This window comes from Melopsittacus undulatus, chromosome 7, assembly GCF_012275295.1.
Source record: "Melopsittacus undulatus isolate bMelUnd1 chromosome 7, bMelUnd1.mat.Z, whole genome shotgun sequence".
NCBI classification, from domain to species: Eukaryota; Metazoa; Chordata; class Aves; order Psittaciformes; family Psittaculidae; genus Melopsittacus; species Melopsittacus undulatus.
Genome location: NC_047533.1, coordinates 368,593 through 390,741, shown reverse-complemented (window position 1 = coordinate 390,741; position 22,149 = coordinate 368,593). Strand labels below are relative to the sequence as shown.

The following is a 22,149-nucleotide window of genomic DNA, read 5'->3' as shown; positions in this document are numbered from 1 at the left end:
GCTGCAGCATCCCTGGCACAGCTGCAGCATCCCTGGCACCGCTGCAGCATCCCTGGCACAGCTGCAGCATCCCTGGCACTGATGCAGCATCCCTGGCACTGTTGCAGCATCCCTGGCACCACCAACAGCATCCCTGGCACTGTTGCGGCATCCCTGGTACCAATGGAGCATCCCTGGCACTGCTGCAGCATCCCTGGCACTGTTGCGGCATCCATGGCACCACTGCAGCATCCCTGGCACCACCACAGCATCCCCAGCATGCAAAGCTCCACTGCAACATCCCTGGTACCCAAGCACCATGGCAGCATCCACAGCCTGTAAGGCTCCATAACAGCATCCCCTAACACACTGGGTACCACTGCAGCACAGCCAGCATGCTAGGCTCCATTGCAGCATCCCATGCACGCAGGGCACCACTGTGGCATTCCGAACCACTGCAGCACCCTGGGCACCGCTGCAGCATCCCATGCACACAGCACCATTGCTGCATCTGAACACACACAGCACCATTGAGGCACACACAGCACCATTGCAGCACCCCCGGCACCACCGCAGCATCCCCATGGCACCAGGCTCAGCCATGGCACCCACCGGGGTTGGTTCTGGGGTTGGGGCTGTTGGGGCCTTTCCTTGTTTGCCAGTGTGAGAAATAAAGAGATGGACACCATGGGACAGCTGTGTTGGGGTGTGGGTGTACGTGTATGTGTGTATGTACAGGTACATGTGTGTATGTAAATGTGTATGTGTGTGTACATGTGTGTGTGTGTGTACATGTGTGTACATGTGTGTGTGTGTGTACATGTGTGTGTGTACATGGGTGTACGTGTGTGTACATGTATGTATGTGTGTGTACATGTGTGTGTGTACGTGTGTGTGTGTACATGTATGTGTGTATTTACATGTATATGTGTACACGTGTGTGTCTGTAGTTACACCCGTGCGTGCGCACACGTGTGCGTGTGTTTACACGCGTGTGGCGGTTCACGCATGCGCAGTCCCGCCCATGCCCTCCACCACCCCGCTGGTGCCCGTGTGTGCCTGCACTGGGCTGCCCCCCCCCCCCCCCCCCAGAGACCCCCCCCCTCCAGAGACCCCCCCCGCCCCGTGGTGGGGGGGGGGAGGGGGCACCGGGGGCATTGGGGTGCTGGGGGGGGGGGGGGGGGGTCCAGGGGACACCCCGGGGCCCACGGGCAGGCTGGAGGCCGTGCCCTCACTAAAGATGGCGGCGGCGCGGCACCGCTGTGCCCTCATCAAAGATGGCGCCGGTCCCCAGCCCTGTAGAGCCCCCCCCGTGACCTCACTCAAGATGGCGGCGCCCGTGCCGGCGTCACGGCGGGGCGGGGCGGGCGGAAGCGCAGGTGGCGGCGCGCAGCTTCCGTCCCTTCCCATCCCTTCCCGTCCCTTCCCGTTCCATCCCGTCCGTTCCCGTTCATTCCAATCCCGTCCCGTTCCCGTTCCATCCCGGCGCCATGGACTGCTACACGGCCAACTGGAACCCGCTGGGCGAGGACACCTTCTACCGGTGAGGGCCGGCGGTCCGGTACCGGCACCAGCAGGGACAGCCCCACTGCCCCTGGGGCAGCGAGGCTGGGGGGGTCCCAGGGCTCCCAGGGGTCCTGGGGCCGCTGGGGCTGCCCCGGAGCTGGCCTGATGCAGCGGGGGGGGGGGGGGTGGAGGCTGCCTGGGAGCTCCCGGGGATGCACTGAGGGGTCTTAGGGATGAGTGTGGGGCTCGGAGGTGGTGGTGGGGGATCCGGCTCTGCTCCCATATCCATCCATGTGCCTCCATCCATCCATCCATGCATGCATTCATCTATGCATGTATCTGTCCATGCATCCGTCTATGCATGCATCTCTCCATCCATGCATCCATCCATCCATCAGTCTCTCCGTGCATCCATGCATCCGTTCATACCTCCATCCATCCCTCAGTCCATTCATTCATTAATCCATCCATGCATCCATCAATCCATACATGCATCCATCCATGCATCTGTTCATCCATGCATGCATCCATCAATCCCTCTGGCCATCCCTCCATCCATCCATCCATCCATGCATGCATACATCTATGCATACATCCATCCATGCATCCATCCATTCATCCATCCCTCCCTCCATGTGCCTCCATCCACCCAATCCATCCATGCATCTGTCCATGCATCCATTAATACATCCATCCCTCCCTCCATCCCTCCCATCAATCTCTCAGTGCATCCATGCATCCATCCATCATCCATCCCTACATCCATCCCTACATCCATCCATCCATCCATCTGTCCATGCATCCATCCATCCATCCATGTATCTATCCATGCATACATGCATTCATCCCTCCCTCCCTCTGTTCCTCCATCCCTGCCTGTCTCCCGCAGGAAGTTCGAGCTCTACACCATGGAGTGGAACCTGAAGGAGGATCTTCGGGACTGCCTGTTGGCTGCTGCCCCATACGGAGGCCCCATAGGTGGGTCCTGCTCCCCTGCCCCCAATGGGAGCCTGCCCCACATCTCACTGTCCTGTACCCACATCTCACTGTCCTGTACCCACATCTCACTGTCCTGTACCCACATCTCACTGTGCCTGTACCCACATCTCACTGTGCCTGTACCCACATCTCACTGTCCTGTACCCACATCTCACTGTCCTGTACCCACATCTCACTGTGCCTGTACCCACATCTCACTGTGCCTGTACCCACATCTCACTGTCCTGTACCCACATCTCACTCCTGTACCCACATCTCACTGTCCTGTACCCACATCTCACTGTCCTGTACCCACATCTCACTGTGCCTGTACCCACATCTCCTGTACCCACATCTCACTGTCCTGTACCCACATCTCCTGTACCCACATCTCACTGTCCTGTACCCACATCTCCTGTACCCACATCTCACTGTCCTGTACCCACATCTCACTGTGCCTGTACCCACATCTCATTGTCCTGTACCCACATCTCACTGTCCTGTACCCACATCTCACTGTCCTGTACCCACATCTCACTGTCCTGTACCCACATCTCACTGTGCCTGTACCCACATCTCACTGTGCCTGTACCCACATCTCACTGTGCCTGTACCCACATCTCACTGTCCTGTACCCACATCTCACTGTCCTGTACCCACATCTCACTGTCCCGTACCCACATCTCACTGTCCCGTACCCACATCTCACTGTCCTGTACCCACATCTCACTGTCCTGTACCCACATCTCACTGTGCCTGTACCCACATCTCACTGTCCTGTACCCACATCTCACTGTCCTGTACCCACATCTCACTGTGCCTGTACCCACATCTCACTGTGCCTGTACCCACATCTCACTGTCCTGTACCCACATCTCACTGTCCTGTACCCACATCTCACTGTGCCTGTACCCACATCTCACTGTCCTGTACCCACATCTCACTGTGCCTGTACCCACATCTCACTGTGCCTGTACCCACATCTCACTGTCCTGTACCCACATCTCACTGTGCCTGTACCCACATCTCACTGTCCTGTACCCACATCTCACTGTCCTGTACCCACATCTCACTGTCCCGTACCCACATCTCACTGTCCCGTACCCACATCTCACTGTCCTGTACCCACATCTCACTGTCCTGTACCCACATCTCACTGTGCCTGTACCCACATCTCACTGTCCTGTACCCACATCTCCTGTACCCACATCTCACTGTCCTGTACCCACATCTCACTGTCCTGCCCCACATCTCACTGTCCTGTACCCACATCTCACTGTGCCTGTACCCACATCTCACTGTCCTGTACCCACATCTCACTGTGCCTGTACCCACATCTCACTGTGCCTGTCCCATACCCACAGCTCTGCTCAGGAACCACAGTCGGAAGGAGAAGGCTCCGGGTGTGCGTCCGATGCTGGAGATCTATTCTGCATCAGGGCTGCTCCTGGCCAGTGTCCCGGTGAGCCCCACACCGGAGCCTGCAGCCCCTGACCCCCATGCGGCTCCGGTACCCATGGAAGTGATGGGGGAGCACTGGGATGTGGGGCAGGGAGGAGAGACCCAAGGATGCGGGAGGAGGATGGGGTGGGATGGGAGACATGGAGCATCCTCCTTGTGCTATGGGCTGGGGCAATGGGGACATGGAGCCAAGGGGAATGGGATCCATGAGCACCCATGACCTGACATGTGTGTGTGTCTGTGCTGTCTGTGTGTGTGCTGCCTGTGTCTGTGCTGCCTGTGTGTGTCTGTGTGTGTCTGTGCTGCCTGTGCTGCCTGTACCTGTGCTGCCTGTACCTGTGCTGCCTGTACCTGTGCTGCCTGTCCCCTACCCTGTGCAGTGGAAGAGCGGTCAGCTGGTGCACCTGGGCTGGACCACGAGCGAGGACCTGTTGTGCATCCAGGAGGACGGCACCGTCCTCATCTACAACCTGTTCTGCGAGTTCAAGCGTCACTTCAGCATGGGCAACGTGAGTGTGTTGTGGGGCTGTGGTTGTGGTACCCCATAGGGATGAGCCGCATCCATCCCTATGGAACACGGTGCTGTGCCGGCGCAGGAGGTGCTGCAGAACCGCGTGCTGCAGGCTCAGGTGTTCCACAGTGACTTCGGTACCGGTGTTGCCATCCTGACCGGTAACCACCGGTTCTCCCTGGCCACCAACATCGAGGACCTGAAGCTGCGGCGGATGCCGGAGGTTCCCGGTGCGTCCCGGTCCCCATCCCCGGTGCCGGTGTTGCCATAGGGCTGTGGTGCTGACACCGGTGCCTGTAGGGCTGCAGAAGGCTCCGGCGTGCTGGGCGGTGCTGGCACAGGACAGGGTCACTATCGTGTTGTTGGCGCTGGGGCAGGAGCTGTACCTGTTGGACAACACCTCCTGCTCCGTGGTGGTGAGTGGGGACCCAGCTTGGCTACAGCCGCAGTAACCGGTATCCCGGAGCTCACCCCCCCTTCCCCTGCAGACCCCCCCCGGGATGAGCCCCTCGGCCGGTGCCTACCTGCACATGGCTGTGTCCTTCAACCACCGGTGCCTGGCGCTGCTCACCGACACCGGATACATCTGGATGGGGCTGGCGTCACTCAAGGTGGGTGCACATCTGGATGGGGCTGGTCCTGTTTGATGTGGGCACACATCTGGATGGGGATGGTCCTGTTTGAGGTGGGTGCACATCTGGATGGGGCTGGTCCTGTTTGAGGTGGGTGCACATCTGGATGGGGATGGACCTGTTTGAGGTGGGTGCACATCTGGATGGGGATGGGTCTGTTTGAGGTGGGCACACATCTGGATGGGGATGGACCTGTTTGAGGTGGGCACACATCTGGATGGGGCTGGCCTTGGAGCAGGGAATCCCCTCACTCCTTCCATCCTTGATGGGATCCCAGTGCAGGACACTGGGATGTGTATTTGGGGTTTATACCCCCCCATCAGCCTCTGTCCCCCCCCATTAACCCCATAATGATCTGCTCCTAGGAGAAGCTCTGTGAGTTCCACTGCAGCATCCGCTCCCCCCCCAAGCAGATGGTTTGGTGAGTGCTGCCCCCCCAGCCCTGCCCACCCTATGGGGCTGCCCCACTGCAGCTGTGGGGCTGAGCTCTGGGTCCCCATCAGGTGCATGCGGCCCCGGAGCCGGCAGCGTGCGGTGGTAGTGGCCTGGGACCGGCAGCTCCTGGTGGCCGGAGGCTCCAGTGAGAGCATCCAGTATCCTTGGATAAGGGATGCAGGGATGGGATGAGGAGCTTGGGACAAGGGATGCAGGGATGGGATGAGGAGCTTGGGACAAGGGATGCAGGGATGGGATGAGGAGCTTGGGACAAGGGATGCAGGGATGGGATGAGGAGCTGGGGACAAGGGATGCAGGGATGGGATGAGGAGCTTGGGACAAGGGATGCAGGGATGGGATGAGGAGCTTGGGCTTCCAGCTGGGAGAGGGAAGAGCTGGATGGGATACAAGGAAGTTCCTCCCTATGAGGGTGGTGGGACATGGGAATGGGTTGAAGCTGTGGCTGCCCCATCCCTGGCAGTGCTCAAGGCCAGGTTGGACACAGGGGCTTGGAGCAGCTGCTCCAGTGGAAGGGGTTGGGAATGGGATGGGATTTAGGGTCCCTTCCATCCCAAACCCCTCCATGGTTCCATGACATGGGGCAGGGGTTCCCATCCCCTTGCCCCCCCAAGCCCTTAGCAGGGAGCTCAGGTTTGTGCTGGATGAGGACTCGTTCCTGGTGCCGGAGCTGGACGGGGTCCGGATCCTGTCCCGGAGCTGCCATGAGCTCCTACAGGAGATCCCAGGTGAGCACAGCCCCAGGCTCCGGTGCAGCTCCGGCACCGCCGGCTCCGGCGCTCCCGGTGCTCCATCCATGTGTGTCCATAGAGGCCAGCCAGGAGATCTTCCGCATCGCATCCATGGCACCGGGGGCACTGCTGCTGGAGGCACAGAAGGAGTATGAGGTGGGGATGGGGATGGGGATGGGGATGGGGATGGGATGGGGATGGGATGGGATGGGATGGGGATGGGGATGGGATGGGATGGGGATGGGATTGGGATGGGATGGGATGGGATGGGATGGGGATGGGATGGGGATGGGATGGGGATGGGATGGGGATGGGATGGGGATGGGATGGGATGGGGATGGGATGGGATGGGGATGGGATGGGGATGGGATGGGAATGGGATGGGGATGGGGATGGGATGGGATGGGGACGGGTCCCCCACACTCCCATTCTCTCCTGCAGAAGGAGAGCCAGAAGGCAGACGAGTACCTGCGGGAGATCAAGGAGCAGCAGCTGCTGCCCCAGGCTGTGGGTCAGTGCATTGAGGCTGCAGGACACGAGCATGAACCGGAGACGCAGAAGGCTCTGCTGAGGGTGAGCACAGAGCTGAGGGTGATGCTGTTCCCTGCCCCATGGCACCAGCCCCACGGCACCAGCCCCACATCCCTGCACCAGCCCCACATCCCTGCACCAGCCCCATGGCCACAGCCCCACATCCCTGCACCAGCCCCATGGCCTCAGCCCCACATCCCTGCATCAGCCCCATGGCACCAGCCCCACATCCTGCCCCAGCCCCACATCCCTGCATCAGCCCCACATCCCTGCACCAGCCCCACGGCACCAGCCCCACATCCCTGCATCAGCCCCACATCCCTGCACCAGCCCCATGGCACCAGCCCCACATCCTGCCCCATAGGCAGCCTCCTTCGGGAAGTGCTTCCTGGACAAGTTCCCCCCCGAGGGCTTCGTGCGGATGTGCCAGGACCTGCGAGTGCTCAACTCCATCCGGGACTATCTGATCGGCATCCCCCTGACCTACACACAGTATCCTCTGGGGGCAGCAATGGGGGGGCTGCAGGATGGGTGCTGAGCAGGGTGCTGAGCAGGGTGCTGCAGGATGGGTGCTGAGCAGGATGGGTGCTGGGCAGGATGGGTGCTGCAGGATGGGTGCTGGGCAGGGTGCTGGGCAGGGTGCTGAGCAGGATGGGTGCTGAGCAGGATGGGTGTTGAGCAGGGTGCTGAGCAGGATGGGTGCTGAGCAGGATGGGTGCTGCAGGATGGGTGCTGGGCAGGGTGCTGGGCAGGGTGCTGAGCAGGATGGGTGCTGGGCAGGGTGCTGGGCAGGGTGCTGAGCAGGATGGGTGCTGAGCAGGATGGGTGCTGAGCAGGAGGTGCTGAGCAGGATGGGTGCTGAGCAGGGTGCTGAGCAGGGGCTGCTGCCTGCGCTCAGTGCAGGTTGGGGGTCAGACAGCCCTTGACCATGTGCACAGATACAAGAGGCTGAGCATTGAGGTGCTGCTGGACAGGTCAGGGCCTGAGCTGAGGCTGTGGCTTCTACACATGGATCCCATCCCCATGGATCCCATCCCATCCCTGGGGCTCCCAACCCCATGTTCTCTATCTCTGTGGGTCCTCATCCCCATGGTCCCTATCCCATCCATGGGGCTCCCCAGCTCTGTGGTCCCCATCGCTATCCCTGTGGTCTCCATCCCCATGGTCTCTATCTCTGTGGTCCCCCATTCCCATGGCTCCTCATTGCCATGGTCCCCATCCCCATGGTTCCCATCCCATCCCTGGGGCTCCCAACCCTGTGGTCCCCATCCCTATGGTCCCTATCCCCATGGTTCCCATCCCTGCAGTCCCCATCCCTGTGGTTCCCATCCCTGTGGGTCCCCATCACCATGGTCCCCATCCCATCCCTGGGGCTCCCCAGCTCTGTGGTCCCCATCCCCATGGTTCTCCATCTCCATAGTCTCCATCCCTTTTCCCACTGCTCTCCATGGCTCCCATCCCATCCCCATGGTTCCCCATCCCTGTGGTCCCCATCCCTGTGGTCCCTATCCCTGTGGTTCCCCATCCCCATGTTCTCTTATCCCTGTGGTCCCCCATTCCCATGGCTCCCCATTGCTGTGGTCCCCATCCCCATGGTCTCCATCCCCCTGCTCCCCATCCCTCCCACCTCCCAGTACCCCCCATCTCCCTACCCCCTCCCCTATCTCAATGCTCAGACCCCTGCACCCCCATCCCCATCCCAACCTGACCCCATTACCCCAGACTGGTCCAGCGCCGCCTGTACCCGTTGGCCATCCGGCTGTGCCAGTACCTGCGGCTGTCGGAGCTCCAGGGCGTGAGCCGCATCCTGGCTCACTGGGCCTGCTACAAGGTAAGGAGGGTCCTGGTGTGGGGCTGAGCACCATGGGCTCGGGTCCCATCCTGCTCCCCTATAGGTACAACAGAAGGACAAGTCAGATGAGGAGGTGGCACAAGCCATAAACCACAAGCTGGGGGATGCAACTGGGATCTCCTATGCTGAGATTGCTGCTCGAGCCTATGACTGCGGCCGCACCGAGCTGGCCATCAAGGTGTGGGGCTGGGGGGGTATGGGGGGGGGGAGGTGGGTGGTACTGACCCCCCCATAGCTGTGGATGGTACTGACCCCCCCATAGCTGTGGTTGGTACTGACCCCCCCATGGATGTGGATGGTTCTGACCCCCCCATGGATGTGGATGGTACTGACCCCCCCATAGCTGTGGTTGGTACTGACCCCCCCATGGATGTGGATGGTTCTGACCCCCCCATGGATGTGGATGGTACTGACCCCCCCATAGCTGTGGTTGGTACTGACCCCCCCATGGATGTGGATGGTTCTGACCCCCCCATGGATGTGGATGGTACTGACCCCCCCATGGCTGTGGTTGGTACTGACCCCCCCATGGATGTGGATGGTACTGACCCCCCATAGCTGTGGTTGGTACTGACCCCCCCATGGATGTGGATGGTACTGACCCCCCCATAGCTGTGGTTGGTACTGACCCCCCATAGCTGTGGTTGGTACTGACCCCCCCATGGATGTGGATGGTACTGACCCCCCATAGCTGTGGTTGGTACTGACCCCCCCATGGATGTGGATGGTACTGACCCCCCCATAGCTGTGGATGGTACTGACCCCCCCATAGCTGTGGTTGGTACTGACCCCCCCATAGCTGTGGTTGGTACTGACCCCCCCCCATGGATGTGGATGGTACTGACCCCCCCATAGCTGTGGTTGGTACTGACCCCCCCATAGCTGTGGATGGTACTGACCCCCCCATAGCTGTGGTTGGTACTGACCCCCCCATGGATGTGGATGGTACTGACCCCCCCATAGCTGTGGTTGGTACTGACCCCCCCATAGCTGTGGTTGGTACTGACCCCCCCATGGATGTGGTTGGTTCTGACCCCCCCATGGATGTGGATGGTACTGACCCCCCCCCATGGCTGTGGATGGTACTGACCCCCCCCCCCCCCCCCCCCCCAGCTGCTGGAGTTCGAGCCCCGCTCAGGGGAGCAGGTCCCTTTGCTGCTCAAGATGAAGAGAAGTAAACTGGCTCTGAGCAAGGCTATAGAGAGCGGAGACACTGACCTGGGTGCGGGAAAGGGGGGGGGGGTTGTGGGTCCGGGATGGGTTATGGGGCTGAGGGGGGGTTGGGAGCTGGGGATGGGGTTGGGGGGGGGTGGGAGCCATTGATGGGTTTGGGGGTTGGGGGGCGTTGGGGGTCAGGGATGGGATTGGGGGTGGGGGGCATGTAGGGGCTGGAGATGGGGTTTGGGGTCAGGGTCGGACTTGGGGCGTGGGAGGGTTTGGAGCCCAGGGGGTGTTTGGGGGTGGGGATTTGATGGGGGTGATTTGGGGCTGGGATGGATTTGGGGCCATGGGATGGGGTTGGGGTTGGGGGACACCCTTTGTGTCCTTGCTCCCTGTGGGATGGGGTGTCCAGAGCCACTGTGGGTCCCAGCCCCACATGTGCCTGGAGCTGTGGGTCCCAGCCCCACACGTGCCCAGAGCTGCTGTAGGTCCCAGCCCCACATGTCCCCCCCTGCCCAGTGTACACTGTAGTTCTGCACCTCAAGAACGAGCTCAACCGTGGAACCTTCTTCATGACACTGCAGAACCAACCGGTGGCTCTGAGCCTCTACCGACAGGTATGGGGCAGCCCCCATTGCCCCCCCAGACCCATAGCGGCTCTGACCCCCCCTGTGTGCCCCCCCCAGCCCCATAGCAACCCTGACCCCCCCTGTGTGCCCCCCCAGCCCCATAGCGGCCCTGACCCCCCCCCAGCCCTGACCCCCACATTGCCCCCAGTTCTGCAAGCACCAGGAACGGGACACGCTCAAGGACCTCTATAACCAGGACGACAGTCACCAGGAGCTTGGCAACTTCCATGTCCATGCCAGCTATGGGGAGAAGGTACTTGGGGGGCAGGATGGGGGGCAGGATGGGGGCAGGATGGGGGGCAGGATGGGGGGCAGGATGTGGGGCAGGATGGGGATGGGGGGGTTGGTGCCTTGGGGGTGTTCACAATGGGGGGGCTCCTCACTTTGTACCCCATGATCATTGTCCCCCTGCTGTGGGGGTGCTGGGAGGTCTGGACCCCCCCTGCCCCACTGTGGGTCACGGCTGTGCCCCCCAAGCTCTATGGGTCTGGGAGGTCTGGATCCCCCCCGTGCCCCCCAAGCTCTATGGGTCCTGCCGTGGGTCACAGACCCTGTGCCCCATCCCCAGCGCATCGAGGGCCGTGTGGGGGCTCTGCAGAGTGCCCTGGATGAGTTCTACAAGGCCAAGAATGAGTTTGCAGCCAAGGTGAGGGTTGGGGTTGGGGGGCAGCCCCAGGGCCAAGGTGAGGGTTGGGGGGCAGCCCCACATCAGAGCCAGGCCCAGGGCCAAGGTGAGGGTCGGGGCTGGGGGGCAGCCCCATAGCAGAGCTGGGCTTGGGGCCAAGGTGAGGGTTGGGGTTGGGGGGCAGCCCCACGGCAGAGCTGCCCCAAGACCAAGGTGAGGGTCAGGGTTGGGGGGCAGCACAGGACCAAGGTGTGGGTCAGGGTTAGGGGTCAGCCCCACAGCACAGCTGGGCCCGGGGCCAAGGTGAAGGTTGGGGGGCAGCCCCAGGGGCCAAGGTGTGGGTCAGGGTTATGGGGCAGCCCCATAGCACAGCCCCACAATGAACCCTCTGCTCTGTGCCCAAGGCCACCGAGGAGCAGGTGAAGCTGCTGCGGCTGCAGAGGCTCCTGCAGGAGGAGCTGGATCAGCCTTACCTGGACCTGTCCCTGCACGACACAGTCACCAACCTCATCCTGCATGGACACAACAGGCGCGCGGAGCAGCTGTACCGGGAGTACCGGATACCGGAGAGGAGGTGTGGGGATGGGGATGGGGATGGGGATGGGGATGGGATGGGGATGGGGATGGGATGGGGATGGGGATGGGATGGGATGGGATGGGGATGGGATGGGGATGGGGATGGGGATGGGATGGGGATGGGATGGGGATGGGATGGGGATGGGGATGGGATGGGATGGGATGGGATGGGGATGGGATGGGATGGGGATGGGATGGGGATGGGATGGGGATGGGGATGGGATGGGATGGGGATGGGATGGGGATGGGATGGGGATGGGGATGGGATGGGGATGGGATGGGATGGGATGGGATGGGATGGGATGGGATGGGGATGGGATGGGGATGGGATGGGGATGGGGATGGGGATGGGATGGGATGGGATGGGATGGGGATGGGGATGGGGATGGGGATGGGGATGGGATGGGGATGGGATGGGATGGGGATGGGATGGGGATGGGATGGGATGGGGATGGGATGGGATGGGATGGGATGGGATGGGATGGGGATGGGATGGGGATGGGATGGGATGGGATGGGATGGGGATGGGATGGGATGGGGATGGGATGGGATGGGGATGGGGATGGGATGGGGATGGGGATGGGATGGGGATGGGATGGGTTAGGATGTGTCTCACCCTGTCCCCAGGTACTGGTGGCTCAAGCTCACTGCTTTGGCTGAACGCGGTGACTGGGAGGAGATAGAGAAGTTCTCCAAGAGCAAGAAGTCTCCCATTGGGTACCTGGTGAGGGCTCTGGTGCTGCCCTGCCCCATAGCGGCCACGCTGTGGGGCTGGAGGTGCCATCACCACCCCCCCACCCCGCTCCTCTACCCCATAGCGGCCGTGCTGTGGGGCTGGAGGTGCCATCACCACCCCCCCACCCCGCTCCTCTACCCCATAGCGGCCACGCTGTGGGGCTGGAGGTGCCATCACCACCCCCCCACCCCGCTCCTCTACCCCATAGCGGCTGCGCTGTGGGGCTGGAGGTGCCATCACCATCCCCCACCTCTGCCCCACAGCCCTTCGTGGAGGTCGCAGTCAAGCACCACAACCGCTACGAGGCCAAGAAGTATGCGCCCCGTGTGCCCCCCGAGCAGCGAGTCAGAGCCTTCGTCCTTGTGGGGTGTGTGTGGGGCAGCTGTGGGGCAGGGCTGGACCCCCAGGAGCTGTGGGGATGTGGGGCAGGGCTGGACCCACAGGACCCATGGGGATGTGGGGCAGGGCTGGACCCCCAGGAGCTGTGGGGATGGGGATGTGGGGCAGGGATGGAGCCCCAGGAGCTGTGGGGATGTGGGGCAGGGCTGGACCCCCCAAGCCATGGGGATGTGGGTGCCCCCAGGCTATGGGTCTGCCCCACACACTCCCCATAGCTCCTGTGCCCCATAGGGACCTGGAGCAAGCAGCCGACGCTGCCATCGAGCACCGGAACGACACCGAGATGAGCTTCGTCCTGTCCCGGTGCTCAGCCGGCACCGACGCTGCCATAGCCGAGAGGCTGAGCCGGGCACGGGCTCAGCTGCTCAAGAAGTGACCCACACTTGGGGGGCAGAGGGTCCCAGCCCCACATGTGCCTATGGGGCTGCCCCATAGTGCGTTCCTATGGGGCCGTGGGGCCGGGGGGGGTCCCTGTTCGCTGTGTGACCCACACCTTGTGCAGTAAAGAGGAGAGCTCTATGGGGCTGTGATGCTGGGAGATGGGGGGTACCCCATGGGCACCCCACTGAGGGCTGTAGGGTGGGGGGGTTTAGGGACCGTTCATGTGGGATGGGGTGGGGAGGTCTATGGGGCATTGATGGGGCAATGGGGTGTGGGGAGGGGGGGCAGGGTCCTGGAGCTGGAACTGGGATGTCCCCAGTGTAAATGGGATGATCCCAATTTAACTGGGATGTTCCCTATGGATGTGGGATGTTCCCAAAGCAAGTGGGATGTTCCCAGTGTAAATGGGATGTTCCCTATGGAAGTGGATGTTCCCTATATAAGTGGGATGTCCCCAATGTAAATGGGATGTCCCCTATGGAGATGGGATGTTCCCTATGTAAATGGGATGTTCCATATGGACCCCACAGGGATGAATGGGTCGGTCTTTAGGACCCTGCATGGATGGGGGGGTTGGGTCGGTCTTTAGGACCCTGCAGGGATGGGGGGGGTTGGGTCGGTCTTTAGGACCCTGCTCCGCCTCTCTCTGTCCCTGCTCCTCCCGCCGCCAGGTGGCGCCGCTGTGCTCTCCTCTGCCCCGCCCCCCTCCGCTCCGGCCGTACCGCTGCGGGGCCGCGGTGCATTGTGGGACGGGACATGGCGGCCTTGGGAGTGCGGCGGGCGGCGGCGGCGGTGAGGCCGAGACCGGAACCGGAACCGGAACCGGGGGGGGAGTAACGGGGGGGTCAGGGGTCGGTTGGTAACGGGGGGGTCAGGGTCAGGGGTCGGTCGGTAACGGGGGGGTCAGGTCAGGGGTCGGTTGTTAACGGGGGGGTCAGGGCAGGGTCAGGGGTCAGTTCCTCACCCCCCCCTCCGGTTCCCCCCCAGGGGCTCCTGCGCCCCCAGAGCCTCGGGCTGTTGAGGGGTCTGCTCACCCCCCCCCCGCTGCAGCAGATCCCACAGGCCAAGGTGAGAGCGGGCACGGGGGGGGGGGGGAGCGGGACCGGGAACAGCCGCGGTGGGCGGGGAAGGGACAGGGGATGAACAGAGATTAACCAGGGAATAGATAGGGAATGAACAGGGAATGATGTTGGGTATTAACAGGGAATAATAGAGGGAATAACCCATGGAATAAACAGGGAACGAACAGGGAATAACCAGTGAAGAACATAGGGAATGAACAGGGAATAATGCAGGGAATAGACAGGGAGTAAACAGGGAATGAACAGCGAAGGACACAGGGAATGGACAGGGAATAACAGGGATTTAACAGGGAATAACCAGTGAAGGACACAGGGAATAACTCTGGGAATAAATAGGGAATAATGCAGGCAGTAAACAGGGTGTAATGCCGGGAATGATCAGGGAATAATGCAGGGAATAACCCATGGAATAAACAGGGAATAACACAAGGAACAAACAGGGATTAATGCAGGGAATAACCAGTGAAGGACACGGGTTAAACAGGGAATAACACAGGGTATCTTGGGATACTTTTAGGGCCTGGATAAGGCAAGGGCAAGCAGAGCAGCACATGCATTGGGCAGACCCTGGGGGCAGGAATAGGAATGGGGCTGGGGCCAGAGCAGCAGGGAGACAGCAGCAGGAGGGTGCTGGGCTGTGTCAGTCACAGCAGCAGCAGGGTGACAGCAGCAGGGTGACACCAGCAGTAGGGTGACAGCTGCATGGTGACAGCTGCAGGGTGCTGTGTCTGTCAGGGTGCTGTGTGTGTCAGTCACAGCTGCTGTCAGGCTCCTGGCAGTGCCTCCGGTGCCCTGTGAGGGGCCAGGGGAAGGGCTCAGCCTTGGGCTGTTCTTTTGCCCTTGAGGCTGGGCCTGGGCCTGGGTTCCCCTGCAGACCTGTCCTGCTCTCATGGTGCTGAGCTCTGGGCTCCAGGCTGAGCCCCACATGGTGCCCAGTGCAGGCTCTGATCCTGCTTCACCCCAGTGCTCACCTGTGCTCACACTCACTGTCACTGTGGGGCTGTTGGTTCCCCCTTCCCCTGTCAGGTTAAGCTGTTGGGTGAGATCCTTGTCTCTGACTCCTGAATCCCAGAGGAAAGCTCTGTGGGATCCTGTGTCCAGAGGCCAGCTCTGGGCTGGGAATTACAGGCTAAAGGAGCTGGGATCAGTAAGATCCCACTGTAGCAAACAGGGGCAGCTGCAGTGGGGCAGCACCAGCCCCAGTGTGGAGGAAGGAATGGGCTCAGAGCCTGGTTTTGTGCTCAGGACCAAGACTAAGCCCATTGAGCAGGAGCTGTACCTGTGTGTGTGCAGCTGTACCTGTGTGTGTGCAGCTGTACCTGTGTGTGTGCAGCTGTACCTGTGTGTGTGTGTGCAGCTGTACCTGTGTGTGTGTGTGCAGCTGTACCTGTGTGTGTGCAGCTGTACCTGTGTGTGTGTGCAGCTGTACCTGTGTGTGTGTGCAGCTGTACCTGTGTGTGTGTGTGCAGCTGTACCTGTGTGTGTGCAGGAGCTGTACCTGTGTGTGTGTGCAGCTGTACCTGTGTGTGTGCAGCTGTACCTGTGTGTGTGCAGGAGCTGTACCTGTGTGTGTGTGTGCAGCTGTACCTGTGTGTGTGCAGCTGTACCTGTGTGTGTGCAGGAGCTGTACCTGTGTGTGTGCAGGAGCTGTACCTGTGTGTGTGCAGCTGTACCTGTGTGTGTGCAGGAGCTGTACCTGTGTGTGTGCAGCTGTACCTGTGTGTGTGTGTGCAGCTGTACCTGTGTGTGTGTGTGCAGCTGTACCTGTGTGTGTGCAGGAGCTGTACCTGTGTGTGTGCAGGAGCTGTACCTGTGTGTGTGCAGCTGTACCTGTGTGTGTGCAGGAGCTGTACCTGTGTGTGTGCAGCTGTACCTGTGTGTGTGTGTGCAGCTGTACCTGTGTGTGTGCAGCTGTACCTGTGTGTGTGCAGGAGCTGTACCTGTGTGTGTGCAGCTGTACCTGTGTGTGTGCAGGAGCTGTACCTGTGTGTGTGCAGCTGTACCTGTGTGTGTGTGTGCAGCTGTACCTGTGTGTGTGTGCAGCTGTACCTGTGTGTGTGTGCAGCTGTACCTGTGTGTGTGCAGCTGTACCTGTGTGTGTGCAGCTGTACCTGTGTGTGTGTGTGCAGCTGTACCTGTGTGTGTGCAGCTGTACCTGTGTGTGTGTGCAGGAGCTGTACCTGTGTGTGTGTGCAGCTGTACCTGTGTGTGTGCAGCTGTACCTGTGTGTGTGTGTGCAGCTGTACCTGTGTGTGTGTGCAGCTGTACCTGTGTGTGTGCAGGAGCTGTACCTGTGTGTGTGTGCAGCTGTACCTGTGTGTGTGCAGCAGCTGTACCTGTGTGTGTGTGCAGGAGCTGTACCTGTGTGTGTGCAGCAGCTGTACCTGTGTGTGTGTGCAGCTGTACCTGTGTGTGTGTGCAGCTGTACCTGTGTGTGTGCAGCTGTACCTGTGTGTGTGTGCAGCTGTACCTGTGTGTGTGCAGCTGTACCTGTGTGTGTGCAGCTGTACCTGTGTGTGTGCAGCTGTACCTGTGTGTGTGTGCAGCTGTACCTGTGTGTGTGTGCAGCTGTACCTGTGTGTGTGTGTGTGCAGGAGCTGTACCTGTGTGTGTGTGCAGGAGCTGTACCTGTGTGTGTGTGCAGCTGTACCTGTGTGTGTGCAGCTGTACCTGTGTGTGTGTGTGCAGCTGTACCTGTGTGTGTGTGTGCAGCTGTACCTGTGTGTGTGTGTGCAGCTGTACCTGTGTGTGTGTGTGCAGGAGCTGTACCTGTGTGTGTGCAGCTGTACCTGTGTGTGTGTGTGTGCAGCTGTACCTGTGTGTGTGCAGCTGTACCTGTGTGTGTGTGTGTGCAGCTGTACCTGTGTGTGTGTGCAGCTGTACCTGTGTGTGTGTGTGCAGCTGTACCTGTGTGTGTGCAGCTGTACCTGTGTGTGTGTGTGCAGCTGTACCTGTGTGTGTGCAGCTGTACCTGTGTGTGTGTGTGCAGCTGTACCTGTGTGTGTGTGTGCAGCTGTACCTGTGTGTGTGTGCAGCTGTACCTGTGTGTGTGCAGCTGTACCTGTGTGTGTGTGCAGCTGTACCTGTGTGTATGTGTACAGGTGTGATCTCTTTGCTGTCTCTACAGTCAGAACATGCCAAGGCCGAGGGCTCATTCCAGGTGACAATGCTGCCGGGTGATGGTGTCGGCCCCGAGCTCATGCACGCGGTCAAGGAGGTGTTCAAGGTAAACCATTGCCCTCAGCTCCTCTCCCCTGGGTCAGGTTCAAGCCATTCCCATTGTCCCATCCCTGCATCCCTCATCCCAAGCCCCTCTCCAGGTTCCTGCAGCCCCTTTAGGCCCTGGAGCTGCTCTGGGGTCTCCCCTTCTCTTGCCCAGGCTGCCCCAGCCCCACTCCCATCCTGTCTCCATCCCTACAGCAGCCCCATGGCCTCCCCATGCCTGGCTCCATCCTATGCCAGCACCATTGGTGCCCCATTGGCTGCAGTTACAGTGGGTGCCGGTGGTGCTGTGCATGGAGGTCCCAGAGCACCAGTGCTCGGTGCCACTGACACATCCCAGAGCCCCAGTTCCCCATCCCCTGCCCCACATCCCTCCCGGAGCCCCCCGGGTCCCCATTGGGGGTCCCTGCCATGCCCTGGGCACTGTCTCTGCCCCCCCCAGGCTGCCAGTGTCCCAGTGGTGTTCGATGAGCACCACCTGAGTGAGGTACAGAACATGGCATCGGAGGAGAAGCTGGACGAGGTCATCGACTCCATGAAGGAGAGCAAAGTGGCTCTCATAGGTGAGGACGGGGGGGGGCTGCCTGTGCCCTGCCTGCACCACACATCCTGCCTGCTCCCTGCCTGCACCCAGCATCCTGCCTGCACCCAGCATCCTACCTGTGTCCTGCCTGCACCCAGTGCCCTGCCTGTGCCCTGCCTGCACCCAGCATCCTGCCTGGACCCAACATCCTGCCTGCACCCTGTGCCCTGCCTGCTCCCAGTATCCTGCCTGTACCCAGCATCCTGCCTGCTCCCTGCCTGCTCCCAGCATCCTGCCTGCCCCTGCCTGCACCCAATGTCCTGCCTGCTCACAGCATCCTGCCTGCTCCCATTATCCTGCCTGCACCCAGCATCCTGCCTGCACCCAGCATCCTGCCTGTGCCCTGCCTGCTCCCATCATCCTGCCTGCTCCCTGCCTGGCAAACACCCCTGGCTGCTATGGGAGGGTGGGAATCGCTGTGCTCAGGCCATAGGGAATCCTGCTGCCTCTGCTGTGCTCTGGGCTCTCACTCCCATTGTCCCACAGGGAAGATCCACACCCCCATGGAGTACAAGGGGGAGCTGGCATCCTATGACATGAGGCTCAGGTGAGCTCCAGGGCTGCAGAGCTGGGTCCTGTGCTGGGCTGGGGGAGTGAGGCTGGGCCAGGGGGAGCCCTTGTGTTAATGGGAAGGGAGAATCCCATGGGATTGTGTGGGCAGGAGCTGCCTGAGCTCAGTGTGGGCCTGGGGGATGGAAGGTGGATGGATGGAGAGGAGCTTGGGACAAGGGATGCAGGGATGGGATGAGGAGCTTGGGACAAGGGATGCAGGGATGGGATGAGGAGCTTGGGACAAGGGATGCAGGGATGGGATGAGGGGCTGGGGATGCTGGGGGGGGTTCCCCACGAGGCTCTGCCCCCCCAGGCGCAAGCTGGATCTCTTTGCCAACGTGGTGCATGTCAAGAGCCTCCCTGGGTACCAGACTCGCCACAACAACCTGGACCTGGTGATCATCCGGGAGCAGACAGAGGGCGAGTACAGTGCCCTGGAGCACGAGGTACTGGAGCCCTATAGGCACCGGAGCCGCTGGGGCTGCCCCATCCCTGCAGGGGTCAGGGCCAGGGGGGACACAGGGGTTGGAGCAGCTGCTCCATGGAAGGGGTTGGAGCTGGATGGGGTTTAAGGTCCCTTCACCCCAATCCCTTCCATGGTTCTGGTGCCTTCCCTCAGTGCTGGGACCTCAATCCCCCTTCCCCACAGAGCTGTGGGGCAGGGTGATGGGAGCCCTGGGGATGTGGGTACCATGACCCAATGGGGCTGGCTGTGGGGCAGGCTCCATGCCCAGCGATCCCTGCCCCACAGAGTGTTTGGGGCAGGGATGGGTGATGGGAGCCCTGATTGATGTGGGTACCATGACGCAGTGGGGCAGGATGTGGGGCAGGCTCCATGCTGAGCGATCCCTGCCCCACAGAGCGTTCGGGGCAGGGCAGGGATGGGTGATGGGAGCACTGGGGATGTGGGTGCTGTGACCCACAGGGCTGGGTGATGGGAGCCCTGATGATGTGGGTACCGTGACCCAATGGGGCTGGGTGTGGGGCAGGCTCCGTGCTGAGCGATCCCTGCCCCACAGAGCGTTCGGGGCAGGGCAGGGCAGGGTGATGGGAGCCCTGATGATGTGGGTACCATGACCCAGTGGGGCTGGCTGTGGGGCAGGCTCCATGCCCAGCGATCCCTGCCCCACAGAGCTGTGGGGCAGGCTCCATGCTGAGCGATCCCTGCCCCACAGAGCTATGGGGCAGGCTCCATGCTCAGCCATCCCTGCCCCACAGAGCTATGGGGCAGGCTCTATGCTCAGCCATCCCTGCCCCACAGAGCTATGGGGCAGGCTCCATGCTCAGCCATCCCTGCCCCACAGAGCGTTCGCGGTGTCATCGAGTGCCTGAAGATCATCACCCGCGCCAAGTCCCAGCGCATTGCCAAGTTTGCCTTCGACTATGCCACCAAGAAGGGACGTTCCAAGGTGACCGCAGTGCACAAGGCCAACATCATGTGAGTGCTGCCATAGGGATGGCCTCATCCCTGCTCCCATTCCAGCCTGGAATACCCGTCCTATGGGGCCACGCTGGGAGCTGCAGCCCCATTGCTGTCCCATAGGAAGCTGGGCGATGGGCTCTTCCTGCAGTGCTGCAAGGAGGTGGCTGAGCTCTACCCCAAGATCCAGTTTGACACCATGATCATTGACAACTGCTGCATGCAGGTGAGGGTTTGGCCATGCCTGGCAATGGGTTTGGGTTTGGTGCTCTGGCAGCACCGGGATGGGAGCAGGAGCTGAGCCCATCCTGCCCCATTGTCTGCCTGCAGCTGGTGCAGAACCCATACCAGTTTGATGTCCTGGTCATGCCCAACCTCTATGGCAACATCGTGGACAACCTGGCTGCAGGGCTGGTCGGTGGTGCCGGCGTCGTGCCCGGTGAGAGCTACAGCGCCGAGTACGCCGTGTTTGAGATGGTGAGGACATGGCACCATGGGGGGGGGGGGGGATATGGTGAGGACATGGCACCATAGGGGGGGGATATGGGGTCAGGATGGGACCCTCACCGTGGTCTCCGTCTGCAGGGCGCCCGGCACCCGTTCGCACAGGCAGTGGGTAGGAACATTGCCAACCCCACAGCCATGCTGCTGTCAGCCACCAACATGCTGCGGCACCTCAAGTGAGTATGGGGTGATGTGGGGGGGGCAGTGGGGCCGCAGTGGGGCTGCAGTGGCAGTGGGGCTGACCCTGGCTCCCCCCTATTCCCAGCCTGGAATTCCACTCCAACCTCATCTCGGATGCTGTGAAGAAGGTGATCAAAGGTGGCAAAGTGAGTGCTGAGCTCAGTGTGTGAGGGGCACAGAGTGAGGCTGCGATCGCACTGGCTCAGGCATCTGTGTCCCTGTGTCCATGTATCTGTGTCCGTGTCCCTGTCCATGTCCCTGTCCCTATGGCCACGTGTCTGTATCCATGTCTATGTCCCTATCTATCTTCCTGTGTCCATGTTCCTGTCCCTGTGTCTATATGCATGTCCCTGTGTCCATGTATCCATGTCTGTGTCCCTGTGTCCACGTGTCAATGTCCATGTGTCTGTATCCATGTCCCTGTCTCCATGTCCCTGTGTCCACGTGTCTATGTCTCTGTGTCCATGTATCCATGTCCCTGTCCCTGTATCCTTGTCCCTGTCACTCGGCTCTGTGGCTCAGGCAGGGCCGGGTGCTCAGGGGCAGCTGCTCCTCTCCCCTCTCCCCATTCCCCCATTCACGGCCCCATTCCCGTCTCTCCCTCCTATTGGATTCCAGGTTCGGACTCGGGACCTGGGCGGTTACTCCACAACCTCTGACTTCGTCAAGTCCGTCATTGACAGTCTGCACCCCCACTATGGGGCATAGGAGCATCCCCCCCCCCCCGGACCCACAGCAGCACCCACAGCCCCCCCTGTGCCCCACAGCTCAAAGGGACCCACACAGGGACCACCTAAGGACTGTGGTTGCTGTGGGCACCTCTGCCTGCAGCAGCTTCAGCCCTGACTGGGACCATGGGGCACAGAGCAAGGACCCCCCCATTCCAGCACATTCCCATGGGCGCTGGGGAGGGATGGGGCTCCCAGTCCATCCCAGCCCATACTGGGACCAGTTCCTGTGCTGGGGTTTGCTGGGAGCAGCCCCCAGCACTGGAGCATCCCCAGATTCCACTGGGAGCCAAGGGGCAGGGGCCAGAGCTTGCCCCACATGGGGCAGTGGGACCATGGTGGGGACCACGGTGGCTGAGGCCTGCATGTGTGTGTGTACATGTGTGTACCTGTATGTACACGTGTATACGTGTGTGTACATGTATGTACATGTGTGTACATGTATGTAACGTGTCTGTGTGTGTAAGAGCATTGGGGCCACGCGCTTGCTGCTGTGCACTCGTGTCTGCAATAAAGGGTCCAAAGCTTCCCCAGCTCTGCCTGCGGCTGCTGCTCCCCACGGCTGGTGTGGTTGGGGGGCAGATGTGGGGCTGGCAGCAGGCACAGGGGCTCAGGATTAGGGGACCGGCCCCACATCCACAGCAGCCCCCCCAGACCCAGCCTGGAGCCTGGAGCATCCCATGGGCTGCAGCCCCAGTTCATGTGCCAGCCCCCCACTGCTATGGGGCCGGGTGCCC

The 22,149-nt window shown here is 61.2% G+C and overlaps 2 protein-coding genes across 3 annotated transcripts; both read left to right on the top strand.

Moving 5' to 3' along the window:
• The first annotated feature begins 1,449 nt into the window (after window positions 1-1,449).
• On the top strand, window positions 1,450-13,210 carry VPS16 (VPS16 core subunit of CORVET and HOPS complexes). Its single transcript, XM_034065055.1, has 24 exons — window positions 1,450-1,522; window positions 2,375-2,463; window positions 3,828-3,925; window positions 4,305-4,433; window positions 4,521-4,665; window positions 4,736-4,851; window positions 4,924-5,046; window positions 5,433-5,488; window positions 5,571-5,660; window positions 6,154-6,248; window positions 6,331-6,407; window positions 6,693-6,824; window positions 7,147-7,274; window positions 7,721-7,756; window positions 8,505-8,613; window positions 8,678-8,812; window positions 9,748-9,856; window positions 10,315-10,412; window positions 10,573-10,677; window positions 10,993-11,070; window positions 11,454-11,623; window positions 12,253-12,349; window positions 12,625-12,728; window positions 12,992-13,210. The coding sequence occupies exons 1-24, from the start codon at window positions 1,470-1,472 to the stop codon at window positions 13,134-13,136; spliced, it is 2,517 nt and encodes an 838-aa protein (XP_033920946.1). The 5' UTR covers window positions 1,450-1,469; the 3' UTR covers window positions 13,137-13,210.
• Window positions 13,211-13,875: 665 nt separating this feature from the next.
• Window positions 13,876-21,945, top strand: IDH3B (isocitrate dehydrogenase (NAD(+)) 3 non-catalytic subunit beta). 2 transcript variants are annotated; one of them, XM_034064734.1, is made up of 12 exons: window positions 13,876-13,933; window positions 14,129-14,209; window positions 17,351-17,449; window positions 17,888-18,008; window positions 18,515-18,575; window positions 18,894-19,026; window positions 19,885-20,018; window positions 20,124-20,226; window positions 20,331-20,477; window positions 20,586-20,680; window positions 20,770-20,830; window positions 21,303-21,945. In XM_034064734.1, exons 1-12 carry the CDS (start codon window positions 13,898-13,900, stop codon window positions 21,390-21,392), a joined length of 1,161 nt encoding a protein of 386 aa, XP_033920625.1. In that variant the 5' UTR covers window positions 13,876-13,897; the 3' UTR covers window positions 21,393-21,945. The 2 variants fall into 2 exon arrangements, with proteins under 2 accessions (XP_033920625.1, XP_033920626.1); XM_034064735.1 differs by having other exon boundaries at window positions 13,877-13,927.
• The last annotated feature ends 204 nt before the right edge of the window (window positions 21,946-22,149 follow it).